Source organism: Quercus lobata, chromosome 4, assembly GCF_001633185.2.
Source record: "Quercus lobata isolate SW786 chromosome 4, ValleyOak3.0 Primary Assembly, whole genome shotgun sequence".
NCBI classification, from domain to species: domain Eukaryota; kingdom Viridiplantae; phylum Streptophyta; class Magnoliopsida; order Fagales; family Fagaceae; genus Quercus; species Quercus lobata.
Genome location: NC_044907.1, coordinates 47,100,004 through 47,119,385, shown reverse-complemented (window position 1 = coordinate 47,119,385; position 19,382 = coordinate 47,100,004). Strand labels below are relative to the sequence as shown.

General features: G+C 33.0%; 1 protein-coding gene across 2 annotated transcripts; it reads left to right on the top strand.

Moving 5' to 3' along the window:
- The first annotated feature begins 1,033 nt into the window (after nt 1-1,033).
- Nucleotides 1,034-8,190, top strand: LOC115987593. Of its 2 annotated transcripts, none has more exons than XM_031111178.1 (7): nt 1,034-1,225; nt 1,393-1,483; nt 2,582-2,665; nt 4,251-4,290; nt 5,079-5,147; nt 5,320-5,429; nt 7,690-8,190. In XM_031111178.1, the coding sequence occupies exons 1-7, from the start codon at nt 1,078-1,080 to the stop codon at nt 7,823-7,825; spliced, it is 678 nt and encodes a 225-aa protein (XP_030967038.1). In that variant the 5' UTR covers nt 1,034-1,077; the 3' UTR covers nt 7,826-8,190. The 2 variants fall into 2 exon arrangements, with proteins under 2 accessions (XP_030967038.1, XP_030967039.1); XM_031111179.1 differs by having other exon boundaries at nt 1,037-1,222.
- Nucleotides 8,191-19,382: the final 11,192 nt, after the last annotated feature.

The window sequence follows — 19,382 nt, the reverse complement described above, 5'->3', positions numbered from 1 at the left end:
ATCGTTAAACATCACACACTGTAAGAAATATCATAATTTATTTTGAAATGCCGTTTATTTTAGACTTGAATTGTTAAAAAATAGGCCTAAGGATTCATAATTTATGCTAATTTCATTGATACTTTGGCTTCAGTCTTTTCATACTTATAAATGTTTTTCATACATGTCTATAATTTTAAATATATGTTTTTAACTCTATTGTAACCAGATTATCTTAGCAAGTACTTTATTATTTGATATCTAAAAATCTTTACTCATTATAAAGTGCCTCAACCATTCATCTTTCAATTTATTTGCATGCAGTTATGTAAAGGTCTCAATTGTTTTCTTAAAACTCACAACAAACAATTAAACCATTATTGTCTTTATTTTATTTTATTTTTTTACCAACAAAAAAGTTTTAAAAAATGGTTCGGGTCATGGGTCAGGTTGACCTGTAAAAAATCAAGTCGGGTCACAGGTCAACTTGCTTTTGTTTTAGGTCAAAAAATTCAGGTTTGGGTTGGGTCAGGTCAGGAAATTCTGACCCATTTTATCATGTCAAAATTGATTGTTCAATGCTAGCCAAATCAATATATCTTTTTTTTCATTAATTATAATAGTGCATTTAGAGTTGAATGAATTTATTTTTTTAGATGTGAGTAGTCTCTTCGCCTCTCATGTACTGTAGGACTTCAAGAATTTCATAAGGTCTTAGATGTGTGTAGTCTTCTCACCTCACACACTCATGTAATATCTTGAATTTCATTCTCAAAAAAAAATATCTTGAATTTCATAAGGTTTTAGAAATCAATAGACCTTAATCTAGGTCTGTTCGTGTATTTTATTGGAGGTTTAAAGTAAACTAACCCCTTGGGGTTAGATCAGTAGACCTTAGGAGTTAAAAGGACACATGTCTAAGTATATCTCCAAATTTTCTCACAAGTAATACCCTCAAAAATAAAATATTTATAAAAATAAAAACTATTAAAAAAATGCCAAAAAGAGAGAAAAAGAACAATTCAACTGACCATACCCACCGCCTATGTATAAAATGCGGAATGGAGCAGCAAACGCCACGTCGTGTGCCATGAAGCCATGAGAATATCCTCTTCCGTAGCTTCTTCTTCTTCTGCTTATTTCCTGAAAGCCTCTTACTCTCATTGTTTTCGGAAGCAATTCAGAGCTTCTTTAGCTACCAACAAAACCTCGGATCAATCCACCATGGAGAAACACTCACAAGGTAGAGAGTAACTTGTCAAATTAGTTTTCATTCAAACCATTTCTGCTTCCTTTTCTGGGTTTCTTTCTTGCTTTTGAAACTTGCTTTCTTTCTTCTTTTTTTGCCTTTGTAAATATGGATATTTTGACTGTTCATATGCTTTAATTGTGGGGTATTTTGAAACAATACAGATCAGATAGATGAAGTGTGTTCCAAGGAAGCATGCGACTTCAAGTCAAGAAAACACAATTCTGATGCTATCATTCCTCACATTCTGCACCTGTGAGTTTCTCTCTTTCTCTCTCTGACACACACACACGACTAAGTTTAAACTTTAGATTGCTAAAATTATTTGGGACTTGCTATCTTACCCAAGAAGAGTTTGAATATATATAGAGAGTTGAGTTCAAGATACAGTTGTAACTTTAAGTTATCTACATCATCTAATAACATTTTATTAAATTAAAATTTTGAAAATCCCACAATTAGATTACTTAATCTCTATGTTCTTAACATTTTTGCAAAATTTCAAGATGAACAAGTGTCAATAATTGTCATTTATTGATTATTTAAATCTCAAGTTTTTGTATGTTAAAATTATGCATAAATGATGAGTTTTTAGATTAAAAAGTAAATAACATCGATTGGCACGGAATTTGGCACGTAGAGATCATGTAATCTAATAAAACTAAAAAGTTATTAGGTTATGTAATATTTCTCAAAACTACACTAAGTGTGACTTGAACTCAATACATATACATTACAATTTGTTTACTGTTCTCTAATTCTCTTCTGCTCCTGGTTCTCTCTCTTGCATAGTGGAGCAATATATTGTGAGGTCCCAACACTAACGGATCAGTGTAGTAATTAATATGTTGGTCTAAATAAAAAACGGTTTTCATAAAAAAGAAAAAAGAAAAAGAAGGGTTTTCAAGGTGTGGCAGCAATTAAGCAATCAATTCGTTGTTCAGGTTGGAGTTGAATCATGTTAGACAGGTTGATGGTTTTAGTTTCCCATTTGGGCTTTGCAAGCCTACACATTTAGAATGCATTGCACTGTGATTTTAGTGCTAACAGAATGTTGATGCTAACACCTAAATGTGTTCAATACGATTATAGAAATTTAATGGTTATAGAATGCCCTGATGTTTTCCATTAATAAGCAAAATTTATTTGCTTCAAAACCCATCACTTATGTTTTATTTATTTTTTGGTTGGTAAGGTATACATGTTCTAAATGGGTCTTGAACTCAAAATATCACACTCCACTCCATTGTTAGAAGAGGAAAGAAATATCATTTGTGCTAAAGCTCATTGTCTTCAAAACCCATCACTTATTATTGCACAAGTTTGATGAGAATTTTGCAATTGATTTTTCAGTTATGGATCTTGTGCAACACCTCAGGACTTTGAAATCTACGCTCACAATGCTTCTTTTGAGGATCCACTCATGTGTGCTAATGGGTAGGTTTTGGCTTAAATTAGTTTATATTGAAAAGAAATATGAGCTCAATGATTTATACACCAAAACTATGCTATTCAGTGGATAGTCATTTCCTCAGATTAAAACATTAATGTGCTGAAAATTCAATGGCACCTTTAAGTGTATGTATCAATTCAGCTAGTAATTGTGAAAAATTTCTGAAAGAAAGAAATTTTTTATAAAAAGATAACCTCCTAGTCAGATTGAAATTAAAGACACCTAAGTCACCATAGTTGAACCTTTTCCATTTTTGCAATAAGTTTGTTACTCTTCATTTTAATAGATCTGGCCTTTGTTTTTCATCTGGTTCCTTTGAAGTGTCTTTGCTGCTGAATGGAACGGTATGCCATTTTGTTGGAAATTTTAGGGAGCTTTAGTTATTTTTATGTATTGCAATAAAAATATGTTGTCACACTGGTATATTTACTGGAAAATGGCATCTTGAACACTGTGGAATCTGCTTTTCAACATATTTATAGTGCCAGAAGTGTTATATCAGTTTTCTTAAATTGTTGTGCTGCTGTCACATGTTTTTTCAGTTTTTGACACTATTTGCACTAGTAGTTTAGTCCCATAAATTAGAACCTTTAATTAAAATGAGGGATGCGGTTAGCTATTGGTACTATGGAAAGGATTCTTTGTTCTGTTTTTTTGTTTTTTTGGAAGACATTGAGAACATTTTCTTCTTTCAATGCTTGTGTTGGGAAAACAGATGACAGAACATTTTGTTCAAGCAAAATGACTTTCATAGGTTTGCAACACACATTGATATGATTTTGAAATTGTGTCTGTGTCAATCATTACTGCCACCATTGATTTGATGATTTCCACTATAATGCAACATCTCCAATCATACAACAGAGGCCCAATAATTTTCTGTTTTCTGTTGGAGGTGCTATTGCCCATTTTATTTGTGTTTTTATGATGCAGCACTTTGAAGGTGAAACTCTTGAGCTGTTTCTAATTGGAGGTCATATTACCAGTTGGTGAATGGATCTTGTTTCTAGCAAAAAATTTCTCATCATTTTGCAATCCATATTCTATCAAAGCTATATGAAAAAATAGATCGTTACTTCCAAATTATTTGAATAAGTTGCTTCTTTGTAAAATTTTCACTTTCGGTCTATTATTGAACTGTTTCTGTAGGAATTGTGTAATAGTTAGAAAATGGATCCCAATCTTTTACCCCAAATAATTTAAATACATGCATTTAAGATATGAAGGATTCTTATTTTAATATATCAAAAGCCCTTTTTCACTCTTTCACATGCTAAGAGATTAAAAGAATAATACTAATTAATTTGCTTCAAAGCCTATACTGTTTCAACTACTAGAATTCAATTCTCTATGATGTCTTGGATGTTTATATTTTCTGAAAAAAAGCAAAAGATAATGAGCCATGTCTCAATTTCCAGTCAATATTTGATGTATTGCAATGGATTCATCAAAATTCTTCTTATTCTTATTGACAAAGACTGAACATTTTACTTGGTATCATTGATTAATCTGATGCTTACTTCCATGACGTAGTTTGTCTTACATAATTTATATTTATTGATTTTGCAGGATGAAGCAGATAAAATCAGCATTCTACTCACTTTCCAAGGTTTGATTTTTATGTCTGTATTGGTTACTGTTTTGTGTCTTTTCAAACATCATGTATTTGAAGCCTATGTTTTCAGCTTAATCAGGATGTTCAATTGTGGAAAATTTTATATTTATAATTGTGGTGATTTTTCAATAGAGAAAACTGTAATAAATTTATATTTGAAATGAAAAACAATAGTTATCCAATACAATTACTGTTGTTTTGCTTTGTACTTCTGTCTCATGGCCAACATTGGATGTAGCCCCTTGCCGTATGATCATGTCTATTATGTAGATACAACATGCATAAATAATTATAGTTGAACATTTTGTTTTTATAACATTTATTTACAACTATACTTAAAATGCATTTACAGTTTACTAAAACTGCTAGTTTTATATAGTGATAATACGGTTGCTTGAAACATTGTTTGATAATCCAAGCACAGTAGATTCTTAGATGGTGCTCAGTGAATGCCCCAGTGTTTGCATATATATGCTGCTACTACAGTTGAAGTAATATGATGTATGGGATGAATGTGAAGTTTATCTCAAGCCTATAGATCGCCATGAAATAGTATTGGTACAAGGGGAAAGTATTATATTGACAAGGAAGTTGTTCACCTTAAACATAGAACAAAAGATACATAATTGAATATTTTACCATCTTCTTGTTCAAATATAACAGAAGTGAGAATTTTAACATCTTTGATGTTCCTTACAAACTAAATCTTATCTTGTTTTAGCCATTTATTCTTTGGTATTGTCCAATTTTTGACTGATTAGGTTCTTCCCCATGGCTTCCAGGTCTTTAGTGAATCAAGAATTGTGGAGTATAGCATCAAAGAAAATGTAATTTCTCCAGGAAAGCAAGAGGTTAAAAATTTCATTTGCTACTCCCGTCATTTTTTTTTTCTTTTATTTGGGTTGTCCTTATATATATATATATATATATATATTAAATCCATGTGTTTAAATACAGATATTAATTGACAACAAGCAACACTATAAGTTCTTGGGGAATTTAAATCCATGTGTTTAAATACAGATATTAATTGACAACAAGCAACACTACAAGTTCTTGGGGAAAGAGATAGATATCATATCACTCATCAAGTTGCATGTTGTTGATGGGAAAGTTGTTCGCCATGAAGATTGGTATGTGCTTAAGTTCTTCATTGTTGCTGTGTTCCATTCAGTCACTAGTATATATTGATTTGAAATGACACTCTTAAAACATTAGGTGTATATGAAACACACTCTCCTTGACAGCTAATACTTTTCTGGTCATCCTTTCTCTAACTGTGTTGTAAAGTGATACCCTCTTTTGATGACTTTTCTTGTATACTTGGAACTCATTTCTGTTTATGTAAATTTGGGTCATTTAACAGCAAATAATGGTTCAAACAAAATGGATAGAATGAAGGAAGCCACAAATTAGGGTATTTTTCTATGATCTTTGTTAGACATAAGAGGACTGCACTTGCTACGCAATTCAATTCATAGAAATCAGCATGTACGAATTTTATGAGGATCCCTTTTTCTTTTTCTTTTTTTTGGGCCGTGATAGAAAAGACAGATGTCTTATACCCAAAATCTATATTAATACATTTGAATTTCTAACTTTTTTTTTTTTTTCCTGAATAGAAATTATGATTTAAGTTTCAAATACATGGGTAGTTTCCCACCCATGAAGTTGGGTTGCCTGGGAATGAATCTATTCCACATGCTAGTTTTCTATGTGGTATATATGAAATTATTGTCTGTCTATTCTGATGTCTCTTAAACAACTTGCTGTACTTTTCTGAACTTTAAACCAAGCCACTGTGTACCATACCCTGGCTGGTTAATTTTTATAAAATCTGAGGAACAGCAAGTGTTGAAATGTTTTTGAAATTAGGAAGTTTAGGTCTGAGATTCAAATTTATACTATCCACTTAGGTTATAGAATACTAGAATAAGTGGCTAATAAGTTCTAATGTGAAAAATAATACTTGTTGGACTATCTATAAACTAGGTTGCACGGACACGCCTTTTTTGGCGTTGTGTCGGTGTCGGACACCGGAACGGGTACGACTCGCCGGATTCCGGTGTCCGGCGAGTGTCCTCTTTTTTTTTTTTTCGTTTCTCCGACACGCGCTGACGCGGCTCCGACGCGTCCGACACGCCAGCAGTGAAGAAAAAAAAGAAGAAGAAAATCACAGATTTTGAGTCTGAGAAGTCATTTTGAGAAACCCACCTCTCAAGTTCTCAACCCACCCTCCCTCTGACCTCTGCCGCTGCCCACTGTCCCTCGCCGGAGCTAGATCGGGCCGATCGGCGAGCTCCATAGACGTCGAGTGACGCCGTGCCCTGTCCCTTCCAACGATCTCTCTCTCTCTCGGCGTGGACAACAGGTCCGACGACTCCGACCTCCTCTCTCTGTTTTTTTTTTTTTGCCGCTGCCCTCTGTCCCTCGCCGGAACTAGATCAGGCCGATCGGCGAGCTCCATAGACGTCGAGTGACGCCGTGCCCTGTCCCTTCCAGCGATCTCTCTCTCTCTCGGCGTGGACAACAGGTCCGACGACATCGACCTCCTCTCTCTGTTTTTTTTTTTTTTCTTTTTTGTTGGTTCTCTCTTTCAGATATCAATTTTGGTGTACACAGTACTGTACTCACTTAGTTATAAGTTTAACTTATAACGCGTTTTTTTTTTTTTTTTTAATTAATCCCACCCTCACAGTTATCACAGTTAATGTATTTTTTTACTCAGTATTTTGTTTTGTCTTATAAATTATAATATTTATTATAAATTTAGTAATTTTTGTTTTAATGTGTCCTGCTATAGTTTTATTTATTTATTAAAGTTAAATATTGTGTATTATTGTATTACTTTGGGTGTTAGTTTACTTATTTGTAATTCTTACATAATTTAAATTTTAGACATAAACATATTTTATGTCTAAAAATATTTAAAAATATGCCTAAATATAAAATATAATTAATTATTTAACCGCCGTGTTCCCGCCGTGTCGTGTCCTTATTTTTCAAAAATTTCCGTATCCCCATATCCGTGTCCGTGTCCGTGTCCGTGTCCGTGCAACATAGTCTATAAAACTAGAAAGCATGAGATTTTGGTCTGGGTTGTAGTTCAGCTATGTAGAGCATGATATAACACTGTGGACAAAGTACTCTATGTCTGGGACTCAAGGTTGTAAAATCACAAAAGTAAATATGTTTGGCATATATTCTCATTATATCTCCCCAATGGACTTTAATTCAAATGGAACCTCCTCTTTGGTAGAGCAATGTGGCCTTTGAAAATGTTGTTCAAGAAAAAATAAAAAAATAAAAAAATATTTTCTTAATTTTTAATAATGTTATTTAAATTTCTATTGGTTAGATATCTATGTGAAATTCTGAATAATATGTTCATAGGTGGGACAAGAAGCCTATTTGGAATAGGGAGACCTCAAAGCTGCCACTAGTTGGTCGAATTGCAGAAGTGACTCGCAAGGGTTCAATGCTGGCAACTCATGCAATTATGAGGTTTGGGAAGGATCCAACCAATTAAACTCACTTTTGAAACCAAAAACAATGGACTATGATCTGCTCCTGCTTATGCAAATGGGTTGTGGTTGTTGGTTCTTGCCGATACTTCTCTACAAGCCAATTCATTGTGCATGTGGTTTGCGGATTAGGATAGGTATGCAGGCTTTAATCAAACATAGTTTAATTATATCTGCTTGATGACAGATTAGCTTGTGAGTAATTGAACACTTGAGGGTGTTCACTCATTCGCCACCAAGCTTTCCTTTTTATTACAGTTTGCTGTGTATAGGAATTTGTTAATTTTCGAAAGAATAAATAACTCTGTACCCTAACAAGGCACATTGAAACTATGTAATAATAAATCTATAGTTATCTGTTATGGAGGTAGCTCTTGCATGCAGTGGCCATTTTGCAGAACTGATTAGCATTCTGTGATTTGTTCATCTTTTGTTGCTTGCAAATATTTCAATGACATAAGGTAACCTATAACATAGTTATGATGCACTAATTCCAAAGGTAAGTGGTTTCTTTTCTTGATATCTCTTTAACTCTCTTTTTTTATCCCTCTCATTGTCAGCATATATATAGCACGCTTGATTGTGACCTGAATCAAGGCATCTCAATCGTCTTTGATTCAAGCATTATTAAGGGCATCATAGGTCAACTATCAATGTATTTATACACAATGTACATACATTGGCAATATATAAAGTACAGAGATTCTAGTAAGAACTTTATTTTGTACTTTCTTGTCTCTTTTGTTTCTCCATGGTATTAGAGCCACGTTCTTGTGGCCTCCAGTAGTCTCCATTTGCATGCACCTAGTCTTCATCTATCTAGTGTTTGTGTTCTTTCTCTGCCCAAGCAGCGCATCAAATATTGAGAGAAGAAGTCATTGATGAATGCTTAGTTGGGACTAGTTTAAAAATACTCTCCAACCGAACAGAACAATAGCTGAAACCTATTATTTGCATAAAAGATCTACCTAAAGTTTATCAAAGTGCTCTAAATGTTGAGTCAGCTAACTGTGTTTAGAGTGAATTTGAGCAGAATAAGGGATTGTGATTTCATACCCCTGCTTAAGACCACATTTAAATATGTATAGGGTTCTTTTTGGAGGTAGGTATAGGTTTCTAGTCGCCATTGAATCCAGGGGTCAAATCAGTCGCTCCATTCTACTCAAGATATTCAAGGTGAAATGGGTGAAGGACAACACCCTATTTCAAACTTTCCAAACTACATGACTAATCACCTATTCACCACATTAAATGCAATTGATGGTATTTGTAAATACAAGGGTGAAGGAGGGCAGCTGTAATTTGCACGAATGTTGGTGTTCTTAAGATTATATTTAGAATATTTCATTTGCCTCTCCTCTCCTCTCCTTTCATCCAAATAGGCCCTAAATATTCTCTAAGCTATTTATTATTTTCCTACCTCAAAGGAGGGGGTTGTCACATGATGTGACTCACATCCTCTCATGCAAACATTACTTGACATGGATTAAACTGGATCGAAGGTTGTGTGTCATTTAGTACAATAAAGGGTCTGTTTCGATTGATTGTGGGCCTACTGTACCCTAAGCTATTGGGCTTGGGGTCTACTATCCTCACCATTGGCCCAGTCCCTTTTATGTCCCATATTAACTTTACCCCACCTCCTCTTTTTGTCAGGTCACCCTATATTCATGTCTTTAAACCAGTCTTGAGTCTCCACAATGATGCTAGCTTCTTCCCTCATCAATTATAAATTTTATAAATCTATCTATTTGTGTGTATCAAATATAATGTGGTGGTGGTGGTTGTGGGATCCAATACCAGGTTTTTTTCAGCTGATGCCACAAACAAATAGAGAGAGACGATTGCAATTATGTGCACTCATCATTATTGGGAGTTGGAGATCCGAGAATTCCCTTACTTTCATGTAAAATTCACTTGTACCGTAAGAGCTTTAAAAAGTTGGTGCCTTTATAGGAAACAGTTGTTGCCTGCCTTCTTTTCCGAAAGACTGCAAAAGCTTAAGTTATCGAGCTTTAGAATGAAGCTTGTCTGTCATGGCTGCGAAAGTATTGCATTGCCTTTAAAAGTATGTACATTTTGAATACTTTGAAGAATTATTGACCCTTCAAATTTCCCTACAAGAGTAGTGAGATCATGCTTTTGAAATTCTCTTTTCCTTTCCCTTTTTTGAATTTTAGATTATGTGCTAGGAGCATCTGTTGAAAGCGGCGAGTCTTCTAAAACAAATTTCCTAGCTTTATTCCCAAAAATCTTATAGCTTGTGGAATAACCTTCACATTTTACACTGCAAAGCAAAGAAGCAACATAGTCTAGACACCCTAATGATCACCTTACTTTCCGCTTTTATTACAGTCTTACTATTTTATTACTGTTGTAATAATTTCAGCGTGTAAATCATGCACTATGCAAGTTTTTTGTTTTGTTTTTGGTTTTTTTTTTCTGTTGCAGTGCTTCTTCTTTGCCATCATCATCATCATCATCATCATCATCATCATAATGTGAGTATTATTGACACAAGTTATCACAATAATTTTTTACAAATGTTGGTATGACAAGTTATAATTGAAAAAAAAAAAAAAAATACTATTTTCACGTGAACATATAACTGAAAGTATTTTTATTAGCATCAATCACATTAGACCATCTCAACAATTGTAAAAAAGATTGTGAAAATTTTTATTTTATCTTTGTGCAGTTGTGCTCGTGAGTTGTGATACATTTTATCATGTAAATGGTCTATGTAGTGGCAACAAGTGTTCGTTTATTAATGACCGTAAATTGACATGCTACCTTGTTCTCTATGTGATTAGGGCTCCTTTTATGGACAACATTACATTGGGCCTTCCAAGCCCAAAAAAATAATAGACGAGATTACATGTCACTGGATCTTCAAGGCCACAAATTCTTAAGTAGTCATTGGGCTCGTCGTGCGTGACCTGGTCTGCCAACTAAAAAGCAAGTTATTTGAACTGCCCAAGCCCATGAAAACTTCAACATACATAAGAGGAGGGTATTGGTCTAGCAAGCAAAGCAGGAGAACAAGTTTTGGTAAAAAGTGTTAATGAGGCATTCATGAACTTTGAGACTTATGTTGCTTGGGTTGCAAAACATATAACCCTTACTTGGTTTTTTAACCGTCGGGTCAATCTATTATGACTATATGTTATTTCATGTGCGAAAAAAAAAATAAAAAAAGAAACTTGATAATAGTATTTGTCATAGAACTCTACTTAACAAAACAAAGAATGAATTATAATTACAATTCTATCAAATTCTAAGTGTGAGCACTGAGCACCCCAAACAATGCAGCCTAGTGTGGGCCCATCCTAAATATGAACACACATGAGCATGTCACTAACTCAAGGTTAGGGCGAAGAATGGGAGTAGCCACCTAATTTAGATCCAAGAATTGATTTTAGACTCCTATGCAGAAGTCTAACTAACTAAACATGACCTCGGAGTTAAGGTACTAATATAGGAAATATAGGAAGGTGTTACACACTTAAGACAGCCCAACAAGTGGGTTGACCTCCTTTTATGTAATAGCCAAGTATTAAAAAGCCTTTTTACGGTATGAATTATAATTCTATCAAATTCTAAGTGTGAGCACTGAGCACCCCAAACAATGCAGCCTAGTGTGGGCCCATAAATATGAACACACATGAGCATGTCACTAACTCAAGGTTAGGGCGAAGAATGGGAGTAGCCACCTAATTTAGATCCAAGAATTGATTTTAGACTCCTATGCAGAAGTCTAACTAACTAAACATGACCTCGGAGTTAAGGTACTAATATAGGAAATATAGGAAGGTGTTACACACTTAAGACAGCCCAACAAGTGGGTTGACCTCCTTTTATGTATGTCATAGCCAAGTATTAAAAAGCCTTCTTACGGTGAGATCTCTGTTATTCATGCAAGAATTGCAAAAAGTAAAGCTAACAACACACATATCCAAAGCACATTCAATGACATATCAAAATGAAGTGATGTAACATGTTCCAAACACGCTCAATCCACATCATAGGCATGTTTCTAACATGTCATTCACATATAGGCTAACGTATCAGTCACACCCTAAGCATGCTTCTAAGTTCTGTCATAATGTCAAAAGCAAGACGTAAAACAAGCTTCATATGTTCTCAAAAAATCATAACTCTCGCCAGTAAAGATAGGAACCATGTTTTGAGCATATACAGTTGAATGTGGTTTCACTAAAACTTACTGTCATGGTTTATGGTTCAAGTTTATAGGAAGGGAAATTTAGGGAAAAAAAGGGGATGTCTCTAATATCAAAAGTGCCGAGAGTGCAATGTTGTAATCATGGAAAGATTTAGAAAGGAAAATTTCTAATTTTGGCTAGTATAAATTATTATGACATGATAAAAGTGTTAGCTACATCTGCGTTTACCTCAAAATGATTAGTCAAATTACAATTGAAAATTCCTCTTAATCACTTACATATCTCAAGTTAACTAAATAATACCTTCTGTGAGACTCAATATACACTCACACAAGATTTTGTCATGTGCTTTGGATTTCTGCTAGCATATTTGAAGGCAATTCCACGAAGCTCAGCCAAGGTATATTTAGTTGTTGGGTTTTTATTTTATTTTATTTTATTTTATTTAAAATGTGAAGGTACATTTAGGTTTTGATGTTGTGGATTCAATATGTTCTCTATTTGAACCTATGTCGAAAAAAAAGGTTTTAGGTTTTAGATATTCATTTTATGACAATGTAATTTTGATTGAGTCTATAATGTGTCATTAAGAGTAGAAAATAGTAAATTACAACTCCAAGATGTAACTCAAAGAAGACAGAAATTGAAGTTTTCAACAATTCTTCAATCAATGCTCAATTAATCAAACCGGTGTCTTTGATAGCCTTTCAATCGCAGCTCAATCAATTGAAAGAAGGGTCTTAACAATTCCTCGAAAGCGGCTTGATTGATTGAGAATCATGTATCATGGAATCTTTTTTTTTTTTTTTTTAAAGTCCCCTGTTGTCTTTGTTTTCTTAACCTACATACAAATATGTATGAGGCACTTTAAAGCATGTCATTAGTCGAGGTTTAGAGAGATTTTGTCATGCACTTCAAATATAGAAAACCTAAACCTAATTTTCACCATCTCGTGAGTTTAGAAAATTCTCAATCAATGTTTATAGTTTAGTGATCAAGAGTTGATGCCATAGACTCATCCATGGTGTGTTGCTGTAGAGATAAGGTGGTTCTTAGAGTCAAGAACACAGTTCGTGGAAGGTTTTCAGAATTAAAAAGTTTAAGCTATTTGGAGTTTATCTAAGGATAAGGGTCCATTTCAAATTGCAAGACTTCAATTTTACTGATGAATTCTTTATTGGGGTTAGAGAACCCCTATAATGGTTTTTCCTTCGAAGGTTCTCCATTAATTTTTCACTTTTGTCATCTTATTATTATATTCTTTACTTTATTGTTTAAAGCTTTACACATGGTGAGTTCCATTCCATGCTTGTGTTAATTAATTACGGGTGATTAATTTGAATAAATAATTCATAAGTCCACTAAACTTATTTAATCCGGTACATAATATATACAATGTGATCAAAACAATTTCTCTTTTTCCATAAGTGCTAGTAATAATAGGCCTCTTTCAAAAATAATAACCACATAACACCAGTTAAGTAACTTTTTGTTTTTAATGTTTATTTTTCCATGTTACGTCCTCTTTTTGACTGGTCTTCTCCTACGTCCAAGTCGATGCCTACATACCAGCCCCACTTGAAAGCTAGTCTCACTCTCACACACACTTATTACTTTATAGGAATCTAATTCTGGTTTAATAGGTGTGACATGGAAGTAGTGTTTATTGAGGGATCCAAGACCAGTCTTCTTCAGATGATGGTAGAGAGAGAGAGAGAGATGATTCAATTATACGTTGATTATTGGGGGAGTTGGTGATCCGAGAAGTCCCTTACTTTCATGTAAAATCCACTTAAATAGAAAGAAGAGCTGTCAAAAGTTGGTGGCCTTATAGAAAAACAGCCGTTGCTACTGCTTTCTTTTCCTAAAGACTGCCAAAAGCTCAAGCTGTGGAAACTTTGTCTCTATATCAATCCTTTTGCCATGCCCAACACCTTTCTCTCTCTTTAAGTTTGAGGTGTTGAAGCTTGTCTTGGCTGAGACAGTAGTGTTGCAATGAAAAAGGAAAGATAGCATTGCCTTTAGAAAGTACATACGTTTGAACACTGACGCGTTAATGACCCCTAAAAAGAATACAACTAGTGGGTTCATGCTTTTTCATTTTTTTTTTTCTTTTGCTTTTCCACTTTGTAATGATTTCTAGACATTATATGTCGTAAAACGGCTGGTGCAAGATCTTCTTTGTAATTAAAGAACCTTTAGCCTTTAGGACATTGGGATGAGTAGTTCAATGATAGATATTTGCAAGAATAAAATAGTATATTAAGAACAGATTCTTTATAATTGTGTGCAAGCAACAAACTTTTTTTTTTTTTTTTTTGGTCAAATTAATGAGCGTTCTTAAGTACTTGTTAATTAATCATTTTAAGAAAGTTTTAATATTATTTTTATGAAAAATATAAATTTTTTTGAAAAAGTTAATTTTTTTTTTTCGTTTAAAAATATTTCATAAATCAATACTCTTAGAATATCCATTAACTTTTCTATTTATTTTTCATAATTAAAAAAATGAAATGTATACTTTTATGTAATTGAAATCTTTAAATTTACAGTTAAATATAACATAATAACATAGAAAATTACAAAACTTTGCTTTCTAAGTACATTTTTTTAAAAGTAAATTATTTTGGTTTGTAGTTGCATTCTAAAAAATGTACAAAAAAAAAAGGATGAGCATGGTCTAGAACCATTGATATAAGTTTGGAGTCTACATTTGAAAATGGAAAGAGATTAGACACTCATTATGCCCAACTAAAATCAGTCTTCTAGCATATAATGGTCATGATTCATGTCACACAAAACACAAACATAATATATCATTCCAAAGATGTGCTGAATGAAAATTATACACGTGATCATGGGAAAATAAAAATTCAGCACGATTGCAAAAAATAGATTTCATGTTCATCATTCATTCCATGCTTTGTGAATATCATTAGAGCATGTTTGAAACCCTAATCTATGGTTGCATGGTCATCACGTTAATCATCTTATGTCGTCAAAGCAAATCATGTTGCGCAGGAAATTTGATAAGCAATACAAAAAATTTAAGCGTGTGGTAAATTATTTTGCATTAAGATTTTATACCTATATGTACGTCTACTGCAAAGATGGAATTGGTGGAGGTCCAATAATGGAATTGAGTCTTCGTTCATAGGGTGCAGCATCTCATTCCTTTAAGTGTTCCATGGATTCATTCCTTGAGCTTCAAGAGGAATTGTGCTTGGTTGGTGCCCTGTTACTTGTTGATCAGTTGAATGTTTGGGTGTCGAGTTGGAAATCCTATGAATTACGGTTTCATGTTTGTGATTTGGAGATGGTTGAGCATTATTTTGGTGGAATTTAAAGCATAAAATTTTTGTGGATCTTACAGAGATTGGTGTTGCTAACATACAGGATTTACAGACACCAATGTCTCTCTAAAAGAATGATAAAGATTGAATTTATTTTATTTTATTTTTTCTATTGGGTAGCCCCCTTTATTTATAGAGATTGATGCTCATAGTTATAGAGTTTGATTCAAACTTTATTTCTAGAGCTATCTCAATTCATATTTATCTTTCAAGTCGATAGGATGAGTGTCCATATCAAAAGATTTGAAGAAAAGAAAAATCTGAAAAATCGAGTTAGAGACTTAGAGGCATAAATTGTTGCTGTACCCATTCTAATTGCCGATTGACACTCTAATTTCTAGTCGAAGTGTCAATCGGCACTTTGACCCAGGGTTTCTAATTTCCCACTTATTTCAAAAAATATTAAATTCAATTAATTATCTAAAAATCCTAATTATCTATTAATTTTTTTTAATGAACAATTATCTATTAAAATTATGTCACACATGCTTGTACATTCTTATCTTTAATCTTAAACCAATAAGGTTATATTATGACTCATATTTAATCACCCATAATTACATGTTAATCTTAAGTTTCATGTGAGTAGGTTAGAGTAGCTTTCTATCTCAAATATTAAAAAAAAAAAAAAAGTGAATTATCAGTTAAAACTTGATATGGCTTGATCTTAAGATTTGATGGCCTGATTTTTGCAATTAATGTGTCATTTTGATTGTTAAGACTTAAAATTTTGTTGATTAAGCTTTTGCTTATCCAGTGTTCAAAATGAAAATTTTTCCTTATGTCGTAAATTACTTTTTGCTCTTGTATTAGGTTAAACAACGGTTGCAAAATGGGGTAACTAACTAACTGCAACTTGGAATTCAAACCTTTGGTGAAATCCATGTCACTAAAGTCCAAATCTACATCATTATCGACCATATCATGTAATTTCACAAATTTGTGTTTTCCCATACCTGATGACAACGATTATGTCCCCAAAAAGCTCTCTCTCTCTCTCTCCAAGTAGGACTTCTTGGGCGGATAATTATGTTCAAGAAGCCGTAGTGAATCAGTGATTGTGGAGACAATTTCTGAATGCAAAGGCTAAATAGATTCATATCGTTGTCATCAACCATCCAGAGCATCTCACACCAAGTTCCTTCTCTCACCTTTTTCTAACCCGATTGTCAAGTCCTTGCATAACCCCGTCTCTTCCAAGTCCCACCCAAACCTAGTCATTGCCCAAATCCTCTCTGGGTTCTTGAAGATCCCAAAACCTAGAGATCGAGCTTTGATCCAACAGCCTTAAGCTGGATTTAAAATCATTATCGTTAGAAGATGAGTGATTATAGTTATTTTGAATTACAACATGATAAGGTCAACAACGATAGAGATCTGAGGACCTTAGTGATAGATCTCATTAGAGGTCTAAAGACTAAGGTGAGGAGAAGTTTGAAAGAAATTTACATACACATATATATATGGATTGAGTTCAAGTTATACCAGGTATAACTTTAAGCAATGTTACACCGGTCAATATTTTTTAATTGGATGCTTCATATATTTTCCGTACTTGCAAAATTTCAAGATGATAAAAAATCAATAACTATGCCATTAATCAATTGTTTAAATTCAATTTTTTGTGATTTAAGATAATGAATAAAAGATGAATTTATGGATCTAATGGTAAATAACAATGATAACATCTGATTGGTATGAAAACTATCATGCATGTTAAGAACATATAGAACAAGTAACCTAACAGTGAGATTTTTAAAATATGAATTTAATAACAAATTATTAAGTAGTGTAATATTGCTTAGAATTACACTAGGTGTAACTTGGATCATGCCAACTAAGTTATATTAGTAATTAGGATTTGGCTTCCATTAGTAATTAGGTTAGGTGAGTTTAGTTTTTCTTTTTAATTGAGGTGACAAACTATGATCATGTCAACTAAGTCACATTGAAATAATTATACCTTAACATGTTGCAAGTGATAAGAAATCCTTTGATGATCCTTCTCTGTTTAATCCAGATTTATTGCATTTTTTTGGTTGTTTGTAATGATACTGGTTTGGGGTGTCTGGCTATTCTTGAGACCCGAAATGGTATGGTGTTGTTGGTCATTATCTTGACAAGGATCAAATATTTTGAGAAAGAACTTTCAGGTTACTCTTAGAGAATGCTTTTTCTCAAGTAGGGTAGCGCATGATAAAAATGCGTAAATACCAATCAAATCTAGAAGATTAGCCTAATGATAGTTCTTATCCCTAGGCAAATCATTCGTACTTTTATGGTCATTAAAAAAAAAAAAAAAAAAACACTGCTAAGTGCTAACAAGAAAAGTATCATTTTTACGAATAAGAAAGAAAAAAAAAATAAATAAAAGGAAAGTATCATTATCTTAATCAGGAAATTCTATTCTTTAATCAAAATAATTTGCAAGACACAGCTCCTTTTTTTAAAGATTAGAAAAGTCATGATTAAGGATTTTCATATCTTCAGAGCATGGTAGGCTAGCACATAGGATAGGAGAGAGTTGTTCGCCTCAAGATTGTCTCCTGGCATGCAATGGAGCTCTCAGACTCAATGGAGTTTGTAATCACCTTTTGTTGAGGTCCACTGATTCATCCTGTTAATGGGAACAAAGCTCGAGGTATTATATTCCTGTGAAAGTGGCCTCCACTACTGTGATTAAAAGGGCTTTTGCTTTTTGATCACAAATCAATAAAATAATATACTTGGTCAAATTTAGAATTAAACCAAATTTGACCAGGCCACAATATGCTGTAACAATTTTTCTTTTTGAAAAAAAAATAAAAAAAAAGAAAAATCTTATGCAATCCTTTAATTAATTCGACGACATGTCACTTTCTTTTAAGTGATAGAGGGTAGGAATTATAAAGGATTCATGCATTCGAAATTAATGAATTTTTCTTACCAAAAAAAAGAAAAGAAATTGATGAATTTTATAATTTAAATTAAATATTATAATTTAAAAAATATCTATATATGACATTTTCTATGTTATCATATTAAAAGGTTATCCTTGAAATGAACTCTCTCTTGATATAGAGAGAAGATCCTGTTATGAAGATAAAAATCAATATATATGTATATATATATATATATATATTTATATAAAAGTCAAAATGGTCATATATTACTATTTAGCAAAATAATTAGCAACATATCACTATTTGTGAAATATTTAGTAATATACCATTTTTTTAAAACTCAAGTTTGTGAAACTCGAGTTTAGTTTCTAACTCGAGTTTTGGAAACTCAAGTCATTTGAAAAAATAGTCTTCAAATTTGCTGTGATATTTTTTATGGAATTCTAGTTCCTGGAACTCGAGTTACATAAAAAATTGGTGGTTATTTTCCATGGAGCTCGAGTTTGTGAAATTCGAGTTACACGGCAAACTCAAGTTTTACAAACTCAAGTTTTAAAAACATGATAGATTTTTAATTATTTCGCAAACAGGATAGATTCATACATATTTTGTCAATTAGTATACCTGCCCATTTTGGCATATATATATACACACACAAATAAAGAAGTGGTTAACTTGATGCAAAGTCATGCTAGAACCAGGTCAATGAGCTAATTTATTAGTTTTCTTTTTCTAGTTAAGTGAGAACATTACTAATAGAAGACCAGCACAATCAAGTAAGAGGTCACGCCTATGTACTAATACAGTTGGTTGTCCGTGATAATGTACTAATGATTTTACCTGCACAACCCTCTACATTTCTTATGTGCACAGTGCTCCCATAAGTACACGTAATTGATCTTTAGACTTTATATGTAATATGTGTAATTAAATATAGTCCAAAAATTTATTGTGAAATATGGTAGGCTGCTAATGCTCCAGTTCAATGCATGCACTTTACACACCAGAATGGACCAAACCTGTATGGACGAACTCAATCAAGTCTTGTGTAAATTAAGAAAAATCAAATAATAATTTTAATCAATCTTCAAAAATATTATCTCAAAAATTACCAAGCCACAATATCAATCATGCAATGATGCA

Coding starts and splice junctions, on each gene's coding strand:
- LOC115987593 (XM_031111178.1), top strand. CDS start 1,078: ATGAGAATATCCTCTTCCGTAGCTTCTTCTTCTTCTGCTTATTTCCTG. Junction 1,226..1,392: donor GGAGAAACACTCACAAGGTA/GAGAGTAACTTG, acceptor GAAACAATACAG/ATCAGATAGATGAAGTGTGT. Junction 5,148..5,319: donor TTTCTCCAGGAAAGCAAGAG/GTTAAAAATTTC, acceptor GTTTAAATACAG/ATATTAATTGACAACAAGCA.